Raw genomic sequence first — 15,682 nt, 5'->3', positions numbered from 1 at the left:
ACCGCCTATTACAACTGTGACTGACACCCATGAATGCCAGGAAAGCCTGGACTCGAATCAGTAAGCATTGAAAAATGGTTGGAACATGAGACTATAAAAACATACCACTGAGAAGTTGTGGCTTCTAAGCTTGCTTTCTGAAGCTATTACATGACAGTATCATAAGATCTAACTCTTTAATCACAAGAATGCATCCCTTTCTTGAGGTTATCCAAAAGTATGTTCTATTTTTAACTATCCTCTCTTGTGAATTTATATTTCAGAAGGAGAAGAGAAAGGCACAGGACTTTATTTATGGTCCTTTCTAAAATTAAAATTTGAATGCTTGATTCAGATAGTAAAAATTAAACCATGGTCCCCAGGAGGGGATATGTGAAAGATGTACCTTGCATTACTTTTGAACTTTTTTCTTGACAGGCTCTGGGAGTATTTTTAAAATTTTCTTATAAGTTTACACACACAAAATCAGAAAAGAAAAGTGGCTTTTAATGTTAAAAATATTATAAAAAACAGATTCAGTGAAATATTACTGTAAAACTGTGTCACTTTACAGCAAAATTTGGTCCATCTTAGCTGTGCTGGCTCTTTGCTGGGGCAATTAAAGCTTGATTCTACTTTCTCCCAGTAGCCCTAGATCTTCAAAAAACAAAATACAGCAGATGCTGGAAATCTGCAATAAAAACAGAAAATGCTAGAAATACTCAGCAGGTCAGGCAGCATTGGTGGAGAGAGAAACAGAGTTAATTCTTCAGTTTGACGACCTTTTGTCAGAATATTGTTACTTGTTCAAGCATTAACTGCTCATTTCCCTTCACAGATGCTGCCTGACCTGCTGAGTATTTTCAGCATCTTCTGCTTTAATAGCTCGGTATCTTCCTCAGCTTTGAACTTCTTGAAAGGCCGCTCAGAAGCAATATATTAAAGTTTTCACTCTGTGGAAATTATTTGATTGCCATCTTTGCATGCGGTTCACTACTTTAACTGGCTTAAAAACAGCAGACAGAGATTTCACCCCAATGTTCTAATCAATTTTGCTAAAACGAGCACACAAGGTAATTTCTGCCCTCCAGCTGTGCCTAATTCTTTTCCTTTAAAATAGACATACAACCCGACTCATCTTAAAACGATGAGATACAGACACCAACCTTCTTTAAAACGCTATCTAGAGTCTCCGGACGACTGATGTCAAAACAGATTAGCACGGCATCTGAGTCAGGGTAGGCCAGTGGGCGAACATTGTCATAATATGCTGATCCTGGAAGGAAAAGAAGGATGTCAAAATGTGATGTAAAAGGAGAGTTATTTTACATGCATTGTGAGAGCTTCTGTCATGACCAAGCAGTATGCTGTTTCTTTAAAAAAAAACACAATTAAACCAAACACAATTTTTGCACCAGGTTATAGAAACATAGAAACTAGAAGCAGGAGTAGGTCATTCGGCCCTTCGACCCTGCTCCACCATTCAATATGATCATGGCTGATCGTCTATCTCAATGCCATACTCCTGCTCTCTCCCCATACCCCTTGATGGCTTTAGAGTCCAGAAATCTATCTATTTCCTTCTTAAATATATTCAGTGACTTGGCCTCCACAGCCTCTGTGGTAGAGAATTCCACAGGTTCACCACCCTCTGAGTGAAGAAGTTTCTCCTCATCTCAGTCCTAAACGGTCTACTCCATATCCTGAGACTGTGACCTCTTTTTCTAGAGATCAGCCAAACAGAATACCACTGAACATGTTTGTTGTTAGGAGGCTTGGGTTAGTAAACCCATTTATGCATTTCGGTGGGCTACAACCAACCAGCTAATAGATGATCCTGTTAACAGAGGGAAAGTGAGTTTGATTTTGATACAGAATTATAAAAAAAAAGGAAAAAAAATCCACATTAGGCAGTATTTTATGCTCCCTGTGGTGAGTCTAGAGGCAGGAGGGCATTTAAATCAGGCAGGAGGGTGGCAGCTGGGGACCTGCCACCTTCCCACCTCCACCCCAGTAAGTCTGTGGCAAGAAGGCTAGTGGTTGGCCTTCCCGCCCCACCCGCCAATTGAGGCCCTTGAGTAGGTAATTAATGCCCAATTATAAGGGCCTCTTCCCACTGCCGCTGCCATTAACCCAGCAGCAGACAGGCAAGTCGCCATGCAGGGAGAACAACGAGCAAATGCATGCAGGTCGTTTGTGGTCTCTGGTGTGGTCTCTCATTCAAAGGCACTCAGTGCCTGATCGAGGGTCCCGGCATAAGGAAGGGGGGGCCTGCTGAGAAACGCCCTCCTGCCTTTGCTGCCAACCCCCATCCCTCATCCCCCACAACCCCCACTCCATGATCCCCTTCCTGCCATCACTCACCTGAGTCCAGGGGTCCAACGAAGATCCTGGACCTCCAGTGGGTGCCTTTCCAGCAGCAGCCACTGCCTCTCTGCTGGTGCTGCTGAGCAAAAGGGCTGTCAGCCTCTGATTGGCCAACAGCTCTCACTGGGCAGCACTTCCCGCCCCTGGGGTCCTTGGTCCCATGGAAGGCCTGCCAGTTGCCTGATTGGCTCGTAATACCAGTGGGCCTTCCCAGGAGAAGGCAATGCGAGTCTCTCACCCGCTCTCCAGCCAGTGGCCAAGACCCCTGCTGTCTCCATAAAATTCCCCCATTATATGAGTTTTTTCTTTATCGAAGAAACATGGATCATTATCCTTTAACATAACAAACAGTGACTTTAGCCAAAGATCAAATATCCGCCAAGACATTTTAAGAATTGTAGTTATGCAACAATAACTGGTAATTAAAACATCAGTATTTGCTGCTGCCTATAATTATTGTTCAAATTACCATTCAAAAATGTCAGAGGTGGTTAACAGTTTATCAAAGGCAATCTCCAGTCAAGAGAGTTGAAATTGGCAATGCTTTCTTACATTTTCACCTATGTGTTACCAGGGGTAGGAAACAAAATAAGGGAGGCATTTGCTGACTTTTCCACCAATTTGTACTCTATTGGGAAAACCAGCATTCGCTGTAACAACTTGCACAATGATCCCATGTCCCATGGAGACTAACACCTTGGCAGCTGACTATGAAGCCTTGTTTTACCACTCAGTAATGAGCATATCATTTGTGGCCTATAAATTTCATAATAATATGTCTCTAGTTAGCTCCAGATACTAAAAGTAACTGCAAGGCTACTAATTTCTGGTTGGGATTGTACCTGCTTATACGACAGCAAACAAATAATAGAGACAGAAATTACTTCAACAGCAAACTTCACTGCAGCAATCTGCCTCCAAATTGCCCTAGGTACAAACACAAACTCATCCCGTCTACATGAACCAGTTTCAATAAAAGGCTAGTTCACTCTCTACAAAGGTGAGGTGCTGGATTCAAAACCATAATTAGGGTTTACATGAGGCAGTTCCTTCCAACTCTGTTGTGTCAAGGGTATGATAGCTTGGTCTTGGAGGAGATTAATTGAATTTTTTTTGGTACTCATTCTGATTTCTTTCAAAGCTTCTTTCTACCAGCATAGGGTTACAATAGATATTTTCATTTAAATGTATGATTTTTACATTCCACAACTCTATTACAGCATGGGAATGGAACTGATTGGCTTGCTGTATAGAGAGATTGGATAGACTCAAAGGCTCGAATGGCCTTCTTCTGTGCCATAACTACTTTAGCTCTAGGATTATTGCTGCAATTTTACACCTCCCTCCCCCCAGGGAGGGCATCGGTTGACAGGCAGTGGGGGTGGGGAGGGGGGGCATAAAACTGAGTGTTATGGCAGAAGTGTAATGCCCATCCGCTGACTGCCCTGTGGATATTTTGCCAATGGGCATCAGTGGCCAATTAGGGTCCATAAATGGAGTTTTCTCACAATGGTCCATGCCAAATGCCAAGGCTGGGGATGGTGGTGGGGGAGGTTGCTGGAGGTGGTGCCTCCTCTTCAGGCACCTGTGCCCAGAGGCACCACACCAAAGTAGTCACCTGCCCTACGATTACACCCCCCCACCCAGTCCTGTCAACCCCAGTACCATCCCCCCTCCCCACCCACCCAACCCACCCTCCTTGCCTGGGCCAGCTCGCCTGGCCCCGGTGAGACTCCAGACCTACATCTGTTTGGGCTCCATTCTGTTGGCTCTGTTCAGGACTGCCTACAGTCCCAGGAGTGGCACCAGTGGCACTGCTGGGTCAAGAAAGCTGTTGGCCATTTGATTGGCCAGCAGCTCTCAGAGGTGGGGCCTCCTCTCCTGAAGTCCCACCTCAGGCCAATTAGCAACCATACGGATATTAAATAGCTGTAGGGGGGAGCCAAAGCTTAGTCCTGGATCTTTATGCTGGAGGCGTGGCCACCACACCCCCACATAAATTCTACCCTATGACTCTAATTTATAATACTCATCAGCGTATAGTTTGGACTATCATTTTCTTCAGATGCTAATGACAACCTTGTACGAACAATATTTCTGCTTTCATTTCAATTGCTTTCAACTTTACAAATATTCACTCCTAGATCCTGACTGATGTAGATGATTACTGAACGTTTTCAAGTTCCAATCGAAATGCGGCATCAGTCCATGCATTTGACAGTTTAAGCACCCGTCACACTCCAAATGTCACACTTTGTGTGAAACAGTAAATCACAATGAAACGTTTGAAAATGTACAAACAGGCAAAAGGAAGCCAGTCATCTCCTGTCATTTTTTTTCCGACCTTGGAGGAATCTGGTCACTTCTCCAGGAAGGAATCGAAACCCCCATTCCAAACTGCAGAAAGTTCTAATTGTAATTACATTTTACTTGAGCTCAGGATCTGTTTAGATCACTTGTCCAATGGGGATAGAGGAGCAAAGGCGTTCACAAGGGATAAACCAGACTACCCACCCAAATATCACAATCAAGCTGTAGAGCCAGACTATCTGTGAACAATACCAAAGTGGCTCAGCTGGTATTCAGTTAATCCATTGTTTGTAAAATGCATGGATTATGTTTTCCTCTTAAATTGAATAACAGAAGGAAGCAACATGGAAAGCCTCATTATAAGTTATGAGGTGCCAGGTCCAGTCACAAGATTGAATCATGGAGGATTATTTTACTTTCGAATGCAGGTGAAAAGGATAGGCATTACTCCCTGAGTCACAACACAAAACAGCAAAAAGACGATAAGCCAGTTAGCTTAGATGACAGCATTTTCTGCTCCGCCCATTGTCATACTAAGTTTATTTTTGTGGTTTACAGCCCTCATCATACCTGAGTCCCCTCCTGTTCACACATTCATAAAAGGAGAATACTTCCATTCATAGTTTTTTAAACTAATGGCACCAAACTAGAAAAAAAACTTGCATTTATATAGCACCTTTCACGACCACTGCATGTCCCAAAGTGTTTTACAGCCAATGAAGTACTTTTTCTAAATGTACTCGCTATTGGAAACCCTACAGTCATTTGCACATAGTAAGCTCCCACAAACAGTAATGTGATAATGATTATCTGTTTTTGTGATGTTGATTGAGGGACAAAATGGCGCTGTGGGATTTTTGACGTCTGATTGAAAGGGCAGGCAGGGCCTTGGTTTAATGTCTCATCCAAAAGATGGCACCTCCAACAGGGCAGCACTCCCTCAGTACTGCACTGGAAAGTCAGCCTAATTTTTTATGCTCAATTCCTAGAGTTAGATTTGAATCCACACCTTCTGACTCAGAAGGCAAAAGTGCTACAATGGAGCCATGGGTGACCCTTTAGATCATTAGGTAATGACTATGAGAGATTAATAGCATTGAGTGGAATTGAAGCCAATTAAACAAACAGAAATGCAAATGTGAAGATTTGAAACATTGGAATAAAAAATATATTAAAGAAAAAAATTGCATTTATTTAGTGCCTTTCATGATATCAGGGCATTTCAACACTATCCATATCTAATGAAGTACTTTGGAAGTGTTCACCCCCTTGCATAGAGGTACCTCTGAGCCAAAGCTAACACCAAAATACATAAGAAAGTAGTATTGGAAGCCAATATTGTCAAGGCTGTCTTGCTGAATTCAGAATTACATTCCCAACTCTTCCATCATCAATCGATCTGAAATAAATATCTCCTCATCCAACAATTGATACCAAAACTTAGATATGTAACAAACAATTACTTTAATTGTTTGTCATGAGCTTTAATCTTCCTTCTACTTGTACCAAAGCTGCCAGTCAGGAAAGTGAAAGATTTTTACCATTCGGTATCATCACTTTACTTGACACCACTAAAACTACTGGGATGCATTTCCACTCAGAAGTGAAGAACAAAACTGTGTTATTCGTTCAGGTTATTTCTGACAACCTCTGGGGAGTCAACAGCACAAAGGCCAGTTCCAAATAACCTGCCATTTACGCAGAATTATTGGATATTGGAAATCCTCTTCATGCCACAAATCTTATTCTGTTATTATGAATTCAGCTTTGACACATATCTTGGTGTGTAAGCTAAACACATGGATCATCCTGGTACAGAAATATGTCCTATTTTGTGACATTCAAGTATGAAGCTAGTGTTGGACAACTAAATCGACAGCACTGAAGAGTACTGAGTCCCGTCTTTGATGTGTGCTGTCTATCTTTAGGCAACTTGAGAAATCAGTGAGATGACATGTCATCACTGCCTTGCACATCTGTTTGAGGCACCCACACAGCTGTATTATAAAGCCCAGGGGTCTATTATAAATGCCAAGGGTCCAATGGATGGTGGGTTGCCCAATTGGGAAAATGGCTGAATGCTTCCAGCAAACTGAACAATTAGTTATTTAATTTAACGACTAGTTAAGGGTTAGAGAAGGTTTTTTAATGTATAGATCGCTTGCCTGAGCATATTTGGTAAATCAGTAAGCAATATAAAACATTTACAAGGCAGTTAAGGCGTTATTGATTCATTAACTTTTATGTACTTTGGCGCAGGACAGGTTTTCGTCTTTACCAACTGTGTGTTAAGCATTGCCTGGGTGGAGCATAAAAAAGGAAAATCTGGCAGTGCGCATCCAGCATCTTCTATAACGGATGGACAAACTTTCCCATCAGGCTTTCTAGACTCTCCCCAAGGTAGAGACAAAATTCTAGACTCTCCCCAAGGTAGAGACAAAATTCTAGACTCTCCCCAAGGTAGAGACAAAATTCTTTCACCTCAAATCCAAAATCAGCCCACTGGAAACGGCAGAGAGTTCCTGGTACAGAATCCATAATCCTAAAAACACTGCACTCTTCTAACAAACAGTCGCTTGGTAGCACAGAACTTGAATAATGCTGAAAAGAGAGACATGTTGCTAAAGCTTTTCGTCTTGCACTCATCAGCATAAATATAAGAATGCCAAACTTCAAACAATCACACCAATTTATACTACAGGAGAAAAGAATGCTGATTGATTGGCAAGCCAACTCCAGGACCAGGGAAAGAAATCATTGGCTCTGGTGTTCCTCCTGTTTCTCTTACTCACCCCTCACCCCCCACGCCTTAACCCTCCCCCTCACAACCAGAATTGGGAACCATAGTCATAGTGGGTTTGAATGTGTTTAGCAAAACCTCTTGGCTTGTGTACACTATATCTCTATTTACAAAGTCAATCAAAATCACAGGTTTCAGTATGATGCACTTTACAACTGCTTTGTCAGACAATTACACACAACTTGGTCATTCATATTATGCAACCAGCAGCGCTTCTTTGAACCGGGCCATATGTAATATCCGGACAGCAACATCCAAAAGACTTGAACCTCACAAGCATCGCAAACATCAATCCCATGCACAAATTAGAATATCTTGAACTAACAGTGACATATTCTATTGGCACGTGACTCTTGGTTTCACTTCCAAGTTTAAAAATGGCAAAACTTTTCAGTAAATTAACACCAACTAATTCATCTGCAATGATGTGTTATGCTATCCATGAGTGGGCTTTGTTAACAGAAAAATTAACTTTGCTTTGGGTGATAAATATTTTCTCATGTTACATTGAAACTAACCACACTTATAAATGACCCAGCATGTGAAGCATATAATAGGAGAGTAAAGTACTGCAGATGTTGGAAATCTGAAAGATATACAGAAAATTCTGGAAATACTCAGCAGACCAGGCAGCATCTGTGGAGAAAGAAATAGAAATCTTCAAGTCCACGATTCAGTTCCAACTCTTCCAAGGTCTCACACCATCAAGAGGCAATTTATTTTTGATTTTGATTTTATTTTGTTTTGAAATAGTGTGTACATGGCCAGTTCAAATGAAGTAATTTAGAAAGGAGTTAGATAATTGTATATCACATGTCTAGAGCAATGGTACTTGACTTTAGTAGTCAAAATAGAGAAATTATATTGTAAATCATTAGAAAGCTAGTAATTAGGAAATATAAAGAGTTAATAAAGAATACATAATAGAAGGATTATTAACATGACTTATGGGAGTAATTAAGATATTAGCTAATCAGCAATTAATCAGTGAGAGAAAAAGAGTAATGATTCAAAGGTAATGGTCCACCAGTTAAGTGTAACTTGTCACGCACAAATAAAACAACCAGAGCAATGCTAAAACCATCTTAATAAATCAGAGGAAATTGTATAGGAGGGAAATAGAAACTTAAAAAACTCACAAGACCTACCTGCGTCTTCACTTTGCCAAGCTTTGGTGAAGATTTCAATCGCCCATGGGGCAGAGCATGCTCTGAAAATAGCACATGGAGTCCTTTAATGGGCTGGCACCTGTGCAGGGTGTGAGAGCATGGCCATAGGGCTACTTCACCCAGAATGTCCCCTGGCTGTCAAAACAAGTGGCCATTTGGACTCAAGCTCTTGCTCCATGACAATCTGATCTCAAGCTTTCGGACTTTGCCCTGGAGCAGAGTGCCCACTGTGCGCTTGTTTGTGAGCACACTGAGGTGTGAGAGAGCCACTTGAGAGAGGGGTGGTGCTGCTTGATCCCAGGCCCCCTGAAGGCATGGACCCCAGTGGGGCACCCTCCAAGGCTCTGGACAACTCTGATTGGCTGAGGCATTGCCATGGAGAAAGCAATGAGAAACTATAGGCTCCCCAAGCTCCTGGTTAATTCAAAAGAGGTGCAAGGTTTGAATATATTCCTTTTGTTTGCAGAGAACAAGTCTCAGCATATGAATGTATGTCACTTCTAGCAAGCATAAATGAGCCACGTTAAGAGCTCGACTGACTAGCTTAAATTGGTTGTTCGTGTAGCTTTTGGCGCACTCAGGATTGTCCAGCAAGTGCTGCCCCATTGGAGATTCAAATCTAAGGGTCGGCATTTTGTTTTGGGTTTTGTAAACATGGCCTAGCTGAATACAGTCTGTATGTTTCACTTACAAACAACTGAAAGAACATGCTGTTTGATTCAATCAGTCAATTGTTGGGATATACGGCCTACGTACCTGGTATCACTTCATCAACATGTCTTTCTTTTCAGTAATAATCTTCTAACAGTGGTACCGGAGCTGACCATGTTAAAGATAAGGATACTAATGCAGAAATGAACACAACAAGGGTACAAAATGGCACCAATGGTTGTGCAGTGCCAGAACATACATTATGCACGTACAATCTGAAAGACATTACAAATCACCCATTCACTCAAGTTCACTATAACTAAATAGGATGACTCAGTGCGATGTAGCCAAGATTTCAGGTTTGGGGAAGGACAAAAACTAATTACATAGCAGCTGGTAAAATATTTAAACTGGGTGCATCAAATCTATGGTTTTTATTTTGTTCTCCAGTCGAACAGGTTCCAATAAAAAACAAAAATTTGCTTTTTAAAGCAGAAATAGTGAATATTATAATTTTTTAAAAAATAAACATTAAACTTCATATTTGGTTTTTTCCACCACTTATGATGCCCGGAATTGGCCAGTGGAGCCGTCAATGGAATAAAAGCCTGGAGCAATGCTACAAACTTAAAAAAAACTAATGAGTTCTTAGACACATCAGTATGAGAGCTGTGCATAAATAAAGAAATCATACCTGAGAGACTGAGAACATTACGATTAATGTATGTAACAATTAATTAGTTCCACCACCAAAACAGTGGAAGGAAAAACAATTTTTTTCAGGAAAATGTATTTCCATTTGTAATTTACAAAATTAAAAGCTTTTAGCAAAACACTTAATTGCAACTTATCATTAGGTAAGTACCCGGATATTCATACACCAGTAAGGACAAAAGATCTCTAAAAATTTAATTAGTCCTACTGAACTTACTCAAAATGGCTGAATTTATAATTTATCAGGGAAAACTACTTGGAGTGAAAAGATTAAGAAATGTCATCTTTTTCAAACACATTTTAAGGTTTTATTTAATAACCAGCACCAGAATTTACAGAAGGTAGCATAGATTGGAGTAATGAACCACAAATTTTAAAAGCATTCTTTAATCAATCAAAAGGTAAAAAAAAATTCTTTGCAAAGCCATTCCAAGAAATATCAACTTCAGAAATATCTGAGGTTAGAAATAACTATCAGTGATGTAATCAATGGTCCTTAAATGTGCTCAAATTTCTCTCTCCACTAGAAGCATTAATGGATTTAAAATAAATAAAATAGTTTAAAACAAATTATTTTAATAAATATTATAAATTATCCATTATAAGATTGGAGAGGGGAAGGGAGCATTAATACAGTAGCATTGGTGACAGCCGTTCTTATCCAATACAGTTTATGATTGCGTGAATTTACGCTGATGCCTGATTATATACTTGCTATAATGTAAGATGCCATTACGTTATCAATTAATGCAGTCAAAGTATTAGCATCTTCCTTGATTAGCATTTTAGCCATGTGTCAGTATGTGCTCCCACCACCACCCCCCCCACCCCCACATCCCCCTGACTTCAATTCTGTTAATATTCTTACTGAAAGAATCATTGGTGAATTCCATTCATTCATCGTCAAAGGACAAAAAGTCGATGGTACATCTTTAAAAAAAACAAAGAATACAGTACTGCTATAGTCACTAGAATTCAGTCAATAAATAGGGCAGAACTCATTAAATCAGAACAGATTACAAGTTTCTTACTAAATAGGTTAGACACTGCTGTGTTCTACCCATCACACTTTTACCTCTTGGATTCATGTTGCAACCTAACCTGATGGCCAGCAATGGAAATGGATTCCAGGTTTCAGAATCTCCATTTAAGCCATAATCGTCCATTATGTTAGTACAATGCATGCATTTTATTAATATCATATTTTCCTCATTGTTTTCAGGGAGATAGCACTTAAATTAAGAACAGGTCACTGGGGTTTTAATAAAGGACAAAATGAACTTGTGTGGGCTGAAGGGTATTTAGGTGCATTCAGGGATAACTGGAACATCTGCATTCTGTGCATAAGTGGAGGAAAGAAGCAATAGAAAATAAATCCGGTATAGTTTTATTTTTAAACATTCTATTGTGGGAAGCAATTAAAAAGTGAAGTGGAGGAGTGAGCTGATCTATTGGGTCCTAAATGATTCATCATCAATGTGGGGGCGTGCAAATGTCTTAAAACTTGTCACCACTGAATCCAATCATCTGTTTGTGTAGAAGTTTGAGAGGGTATGTCACATTTCAGAGAAGTTTAAGAAAGGCATGATGTTATTTCTACAAAACCAAAGCAACGTATTGCAGATGTTGGAAAATCTGAAACAGGCAGCACCTATTACGACAGGAGCAGAGTTAACATTTCAGGTCAGGGACCTTTCCTCAGAATGTTTTTTCTAACCTGTTCAAAGTTTGCGAGCACCCAGTGTTCTGCAAAAATTGCCCCGCTGAATAGCAATTAAACTCTGGCTGACCTCAGGATCTGTTTTGTGCAATTCAGAAGGCACCTGAGATGTGGTGCGGAATTTTTTTTGTGGCATCGGGGGTCTTGCCTGCCAACTAGAGAGCCAGCAAGAGACCAATGGTGCCTCTTTTTGGAAGACCGGCCAAACCACATGCCGATCAGGGAATAGTAAGGCCATTGGTGGAGCTTCCCCTGGGGCTGGAGATCCTGCCTAGAGAGAGCTGCCAGCCAATCAGAGGCCGGAAGTTCTTGCACTCAGCAGCTCCACTGAGAAGACCATGGCTGATGCCAAAGGAAACCCGCCGAAGTCCCAGGATCGCGGACAGCACAGGATACAGGTAATTAATGTTGTGTGTGTGGTGGGGGGGGGGGGGTGGGGGGCAGTGGTTTTGCTGGGTGGGCATTGCGGGGAGAGGGGGGCTGGGGCATCGGAAGCAAGGGCACAGAGGTGGCTCTCAACCGCCCCCCTTTCCAATGTCCAGTCCCTCAATCAGGCACTGATTGTCTTTGGTCAAGGGACACTCCCCTCCCCTGCCCCCTGGAGGTGACAACTGGCCCACACAGGTTCACCTGTCATGTATACCACGTAGCAACTGGCCCATTTGAAGCTGGGTTAATCCCAAAATAAATTGTTAAATAATTGGCCACTAACTGGTCATTAATTGGCCAGTTAGTGGCCTCAGTTGGTGGCTAGGTGGGAAGGTTGACCATGGGCCTTCCTGCCCAGAACTTAATTCTGGTGGAGGCAGCAAAGTGGCGAGGTTCAGGTACGTCACCACCCCAGCTAAATAAAAGCCCTTCCCGCTTCCCAGCTCACCATCAAGAGCAAGAGCAGAAGATTCCACCCGTGATCTTAAAGGAACAGAGTAATCAGATACACATCACCAAGCCCCAGACCACCTGCAAGTAATGACAGCTGAAAAGTTCATACACAAACGTTCTTGCTTGTAGGGGAACTGGGCATCAAGGTCACCTTTGCTCCATCTGCACTGTCAGCTGCCCTGGACAGTAATGCCAGCGGGCCTGGGAAGGGATTGGAATGTTACTAGTCTTTCCAAGCTTCAGTGGTCAATGCATTAAAGAGGGCCATTCTTCACCCATTGTACAGGGAGCTTATGATATGTCTTCTGGAGGGGAGAAAGACTGGCACCAGAAAAAAATCAGTCAGCACTAGGTGGCTCTTTCCTTGCGCTTAATCTTGTGGGTGAAACAAAATAAATGTTGGAGGCTTTAAATCTAGAATGAAAAAGCTGAAAGATGAGAAGAAATACTGCAGCCTCCAGCAAAACACTAGTGGGTTGGCAGGTATGTGACTGATGTATTGCTTATTTTTAATTTTCTAATGGCTTTGTTGAATGGCTCCTATTGTTTGTGCTTTTCCTTCACAGATTGCTGCACAGATGAGACATTTTTATTGATGGTATGTGCTTAAATATAGGATCTGCTGCTTCCTGCAGCCATTCATTGAGGGCCAAATTTAGATGTCAGAAAGGATAAACTATAAAGAGATGACATTCCAAAATTTACAGAAATTTGAAGCTTCAATTACACAGAAAATGAATCAATTTAATACTTAATTTTTAAACATTGAAAATTTCATTGCTTGGGCCATAAAGCATGGGCAAAATAATGGCATATGGAGTTCAATTTGGGGAAATGCAAAGTCATTCAATTTGGATGAGAGAAAGACAAAATCTTATTATTCTCTAAATTGTGGGAAACTCAGAACTGTAGGAGAGCAAAGAGATTTAAGTTTCCATGGTTATGACTGGGCACAGGTACAAAAAGTAAATAAAAAATGCAAATGGAATATTGACCCTTAACGCAAGAGGATCAGAATACGATGATACTTCAGGGCCAGGATTTTTCGGTTGGTGGAGTTCTCCTCCCGCCACCCGGGGAGCCAGCAGCAAACAGATCCCTGTTGATACTTTCTGTTCCACAGCTATTTAACACTCCCAAGCAGCATGAATCGGCTGGAGGAGGGACCTCCTCCCCTCACTGGGAAGGAAGCCCTGCCTCCAAGAGTGGCCGACCAATCTGCTTGGCCGGTAGCTCTCTAGTCCCGGCAGCGCCAGAAGCTGCAGTGGACAGGACTGGGACTGCAAGCAGTCCCCAGTGTCTCAGGGTGGAATCATCCCAGATTTGCACTAAGTGCGGTAGCGAACGTTAAAAAAGTCGTTTTACCCGCCAGTCGCAATGGCGGGTTTTTGCGTTGTATTGGCCCTCTCCTGGCGCGTTACACCTCATTAATAATGCGTTCATGGGAAAATCACTGGCTTGGATTTGTTTGCCATGCCATTACCTCAGCAATTGCTTGCTCTGGGCGTCATGTTTAAGGAGTACCAGAGCCTAGCCTACTCATGTCGACAGACCAGGACTACTCCAGGCGACAGATGACCCCAAAAGCAAAGAAGAAAGCAGCCCCCAAATCTAGTGACGCCTCTCTGGGGTGTCTGCTGGATGCAGCGGAAGACCACCACAATGTCCTCTACCCCCACTCTGGCCGCAAGAGGTCCACCAGAGACACCAATCTGGCTTGGGAAGTGATGCCACTGGAGTACAGAGGAGGTCAGCCATCCAGTGCAGAAAGAGGATGAATGATCTCATCGATTCTGCCAGGGTAAGTCAGCCAGCTCATCCCTCTCAACTCACATACTCCCAAACCCATCACACATCCACAGAGATGTCACACCTCAAGGTACAGCACCACTAATTCTCATACACACCCTCACACCTCCATCAGGCTCATATCCTCTGGAGCTCCCTCTGCCTCCTCTCACACTCACCATTCCGTCCTACCACACCACCCTCTGCCTCCTTGACTCCACAGACCCCTCCCTTGTACATTCACCTGGACGTCACCCCAACTTATTCCATCCTCCCTCCCCAGACACCTTCTGAGCTCCTCCTCTTCCCAGACGCCTTACCCCCTTCCAACTCCCTCCCCCCCCAGATGCCTTCCCCCCCTCCAAATTCCTCCTACCCCCTCCAAACTCCTCCTCCCTCCACACACTTTCCCCCCCTCCAAACTCCCTCCTTCCCCGGACACCATCCCCCCTCCAAATTCCCTTCCTTACACCCACCTCCCCACTTGCTGCATTCTTCCCTGTTACACCCTCCTCCCCCCGTGCTCCCTCTTCTCCCCGCCACAACCTCACTACTCCCCGCCAGCACCTTCGTTCTTCCCCTACTCCCAACCTCACTCCTCCCCAGTACACCTTCTTCTCCCGCACACAGCTAGACCTCCCTCTCCATCCCCCCCGCCACCCTCCGCCTCGCCGATCATCCATAGCAGCCCATGGCCAAGACTGCGACGTTCCGAAGCAGGCCCAAAGCGTCAACGGAGACCTCCCACCTTCCGTGGGCTGCCTCGCGGCAGAGCCACGGCCCATGAGAATCCACCCAGCAGGCGATACACGTGTTCCTCCAGGGTCCGGAAGCTGTTGGGATCCAGCATCCTCTTCTCCTCGGGTGTCCGCGATCTGATCAAGACCCGAAAGGTGAGTCCCCACTTCTGCACGTCTCGCTTGTCCAGGTGCATTCTGGGCCGACGTAGCACCAAAGCGGGAATGGCCGGACGATCCTGGTCAGGCATTACTTTGCATCCCACCACCAGGATGCAAATTGATTTCACGCCAGCCTCCAGTTGAAGGGTCATGAAGAGTCGAAATGTCAACTGTGCTCTTCTCCGCCGATGCTGCCAGACCTGCTGAGTTTTTCCAGGTATTTCTGTTTCTGTTTTTGTTTCATGTTCCGCCATGGTGGACACCATCGGATGACCCTACTGTGCTTTCATGCTGGCACGAAACTGATTTCTGCCCCTCCGCCCACCAACAATGTGACTGGGCGATTCCGCCGTAAGCCCCGGGTGTCCAGGACCAGCTCAGTTTTTTTTTGGGGGGGGGGGGG

At 43.3% G+C, this 15,682-nt stretch overlaps 1 protein-coding gene across 1 annotated transcript in view; it reads right to left on the bottom strand.

Moving 5' to 3' along the window:
- The window catches only part of rnd2 (Rho family GTPase 2), a 71,769-nt gene that overhangs the window by 22,297 nt on the left and 33,790 nt on the right, over positions 1-15,682 (bottom strand). The window contains exon 3 of the mRNA XM_041173605.1: positions 1,146-1,255. Within this exon, the coding sequence (XP_041029539.1) occupies positions 1,146-1,255 (110 nt within the window). The remainder of the gene's footprint in view (positions 1-1,145; positions 1,256-15,682) is intronic.

This window comes from Carcharodon carcharias, chromosome 23 (assembly GCF_017639515.1).
Source record: "Carcharodon carcharias isolate sCarCar2 chromosome 23, sCarCar2.pri, whole genome shotgun sequence".
Taxonomy (NCBI): domain Eukaryota; kingdom Metazoa; phylum Chordata; class Chondrichthyes; order Lamniformes; family Lamnidae; genus Carcharodon; species Carcharodon carcharias.
Note: the sequence above shows the minus strand (reverse complement) of the source record. Positions and strands in the feature narration are given on the sequence as shown.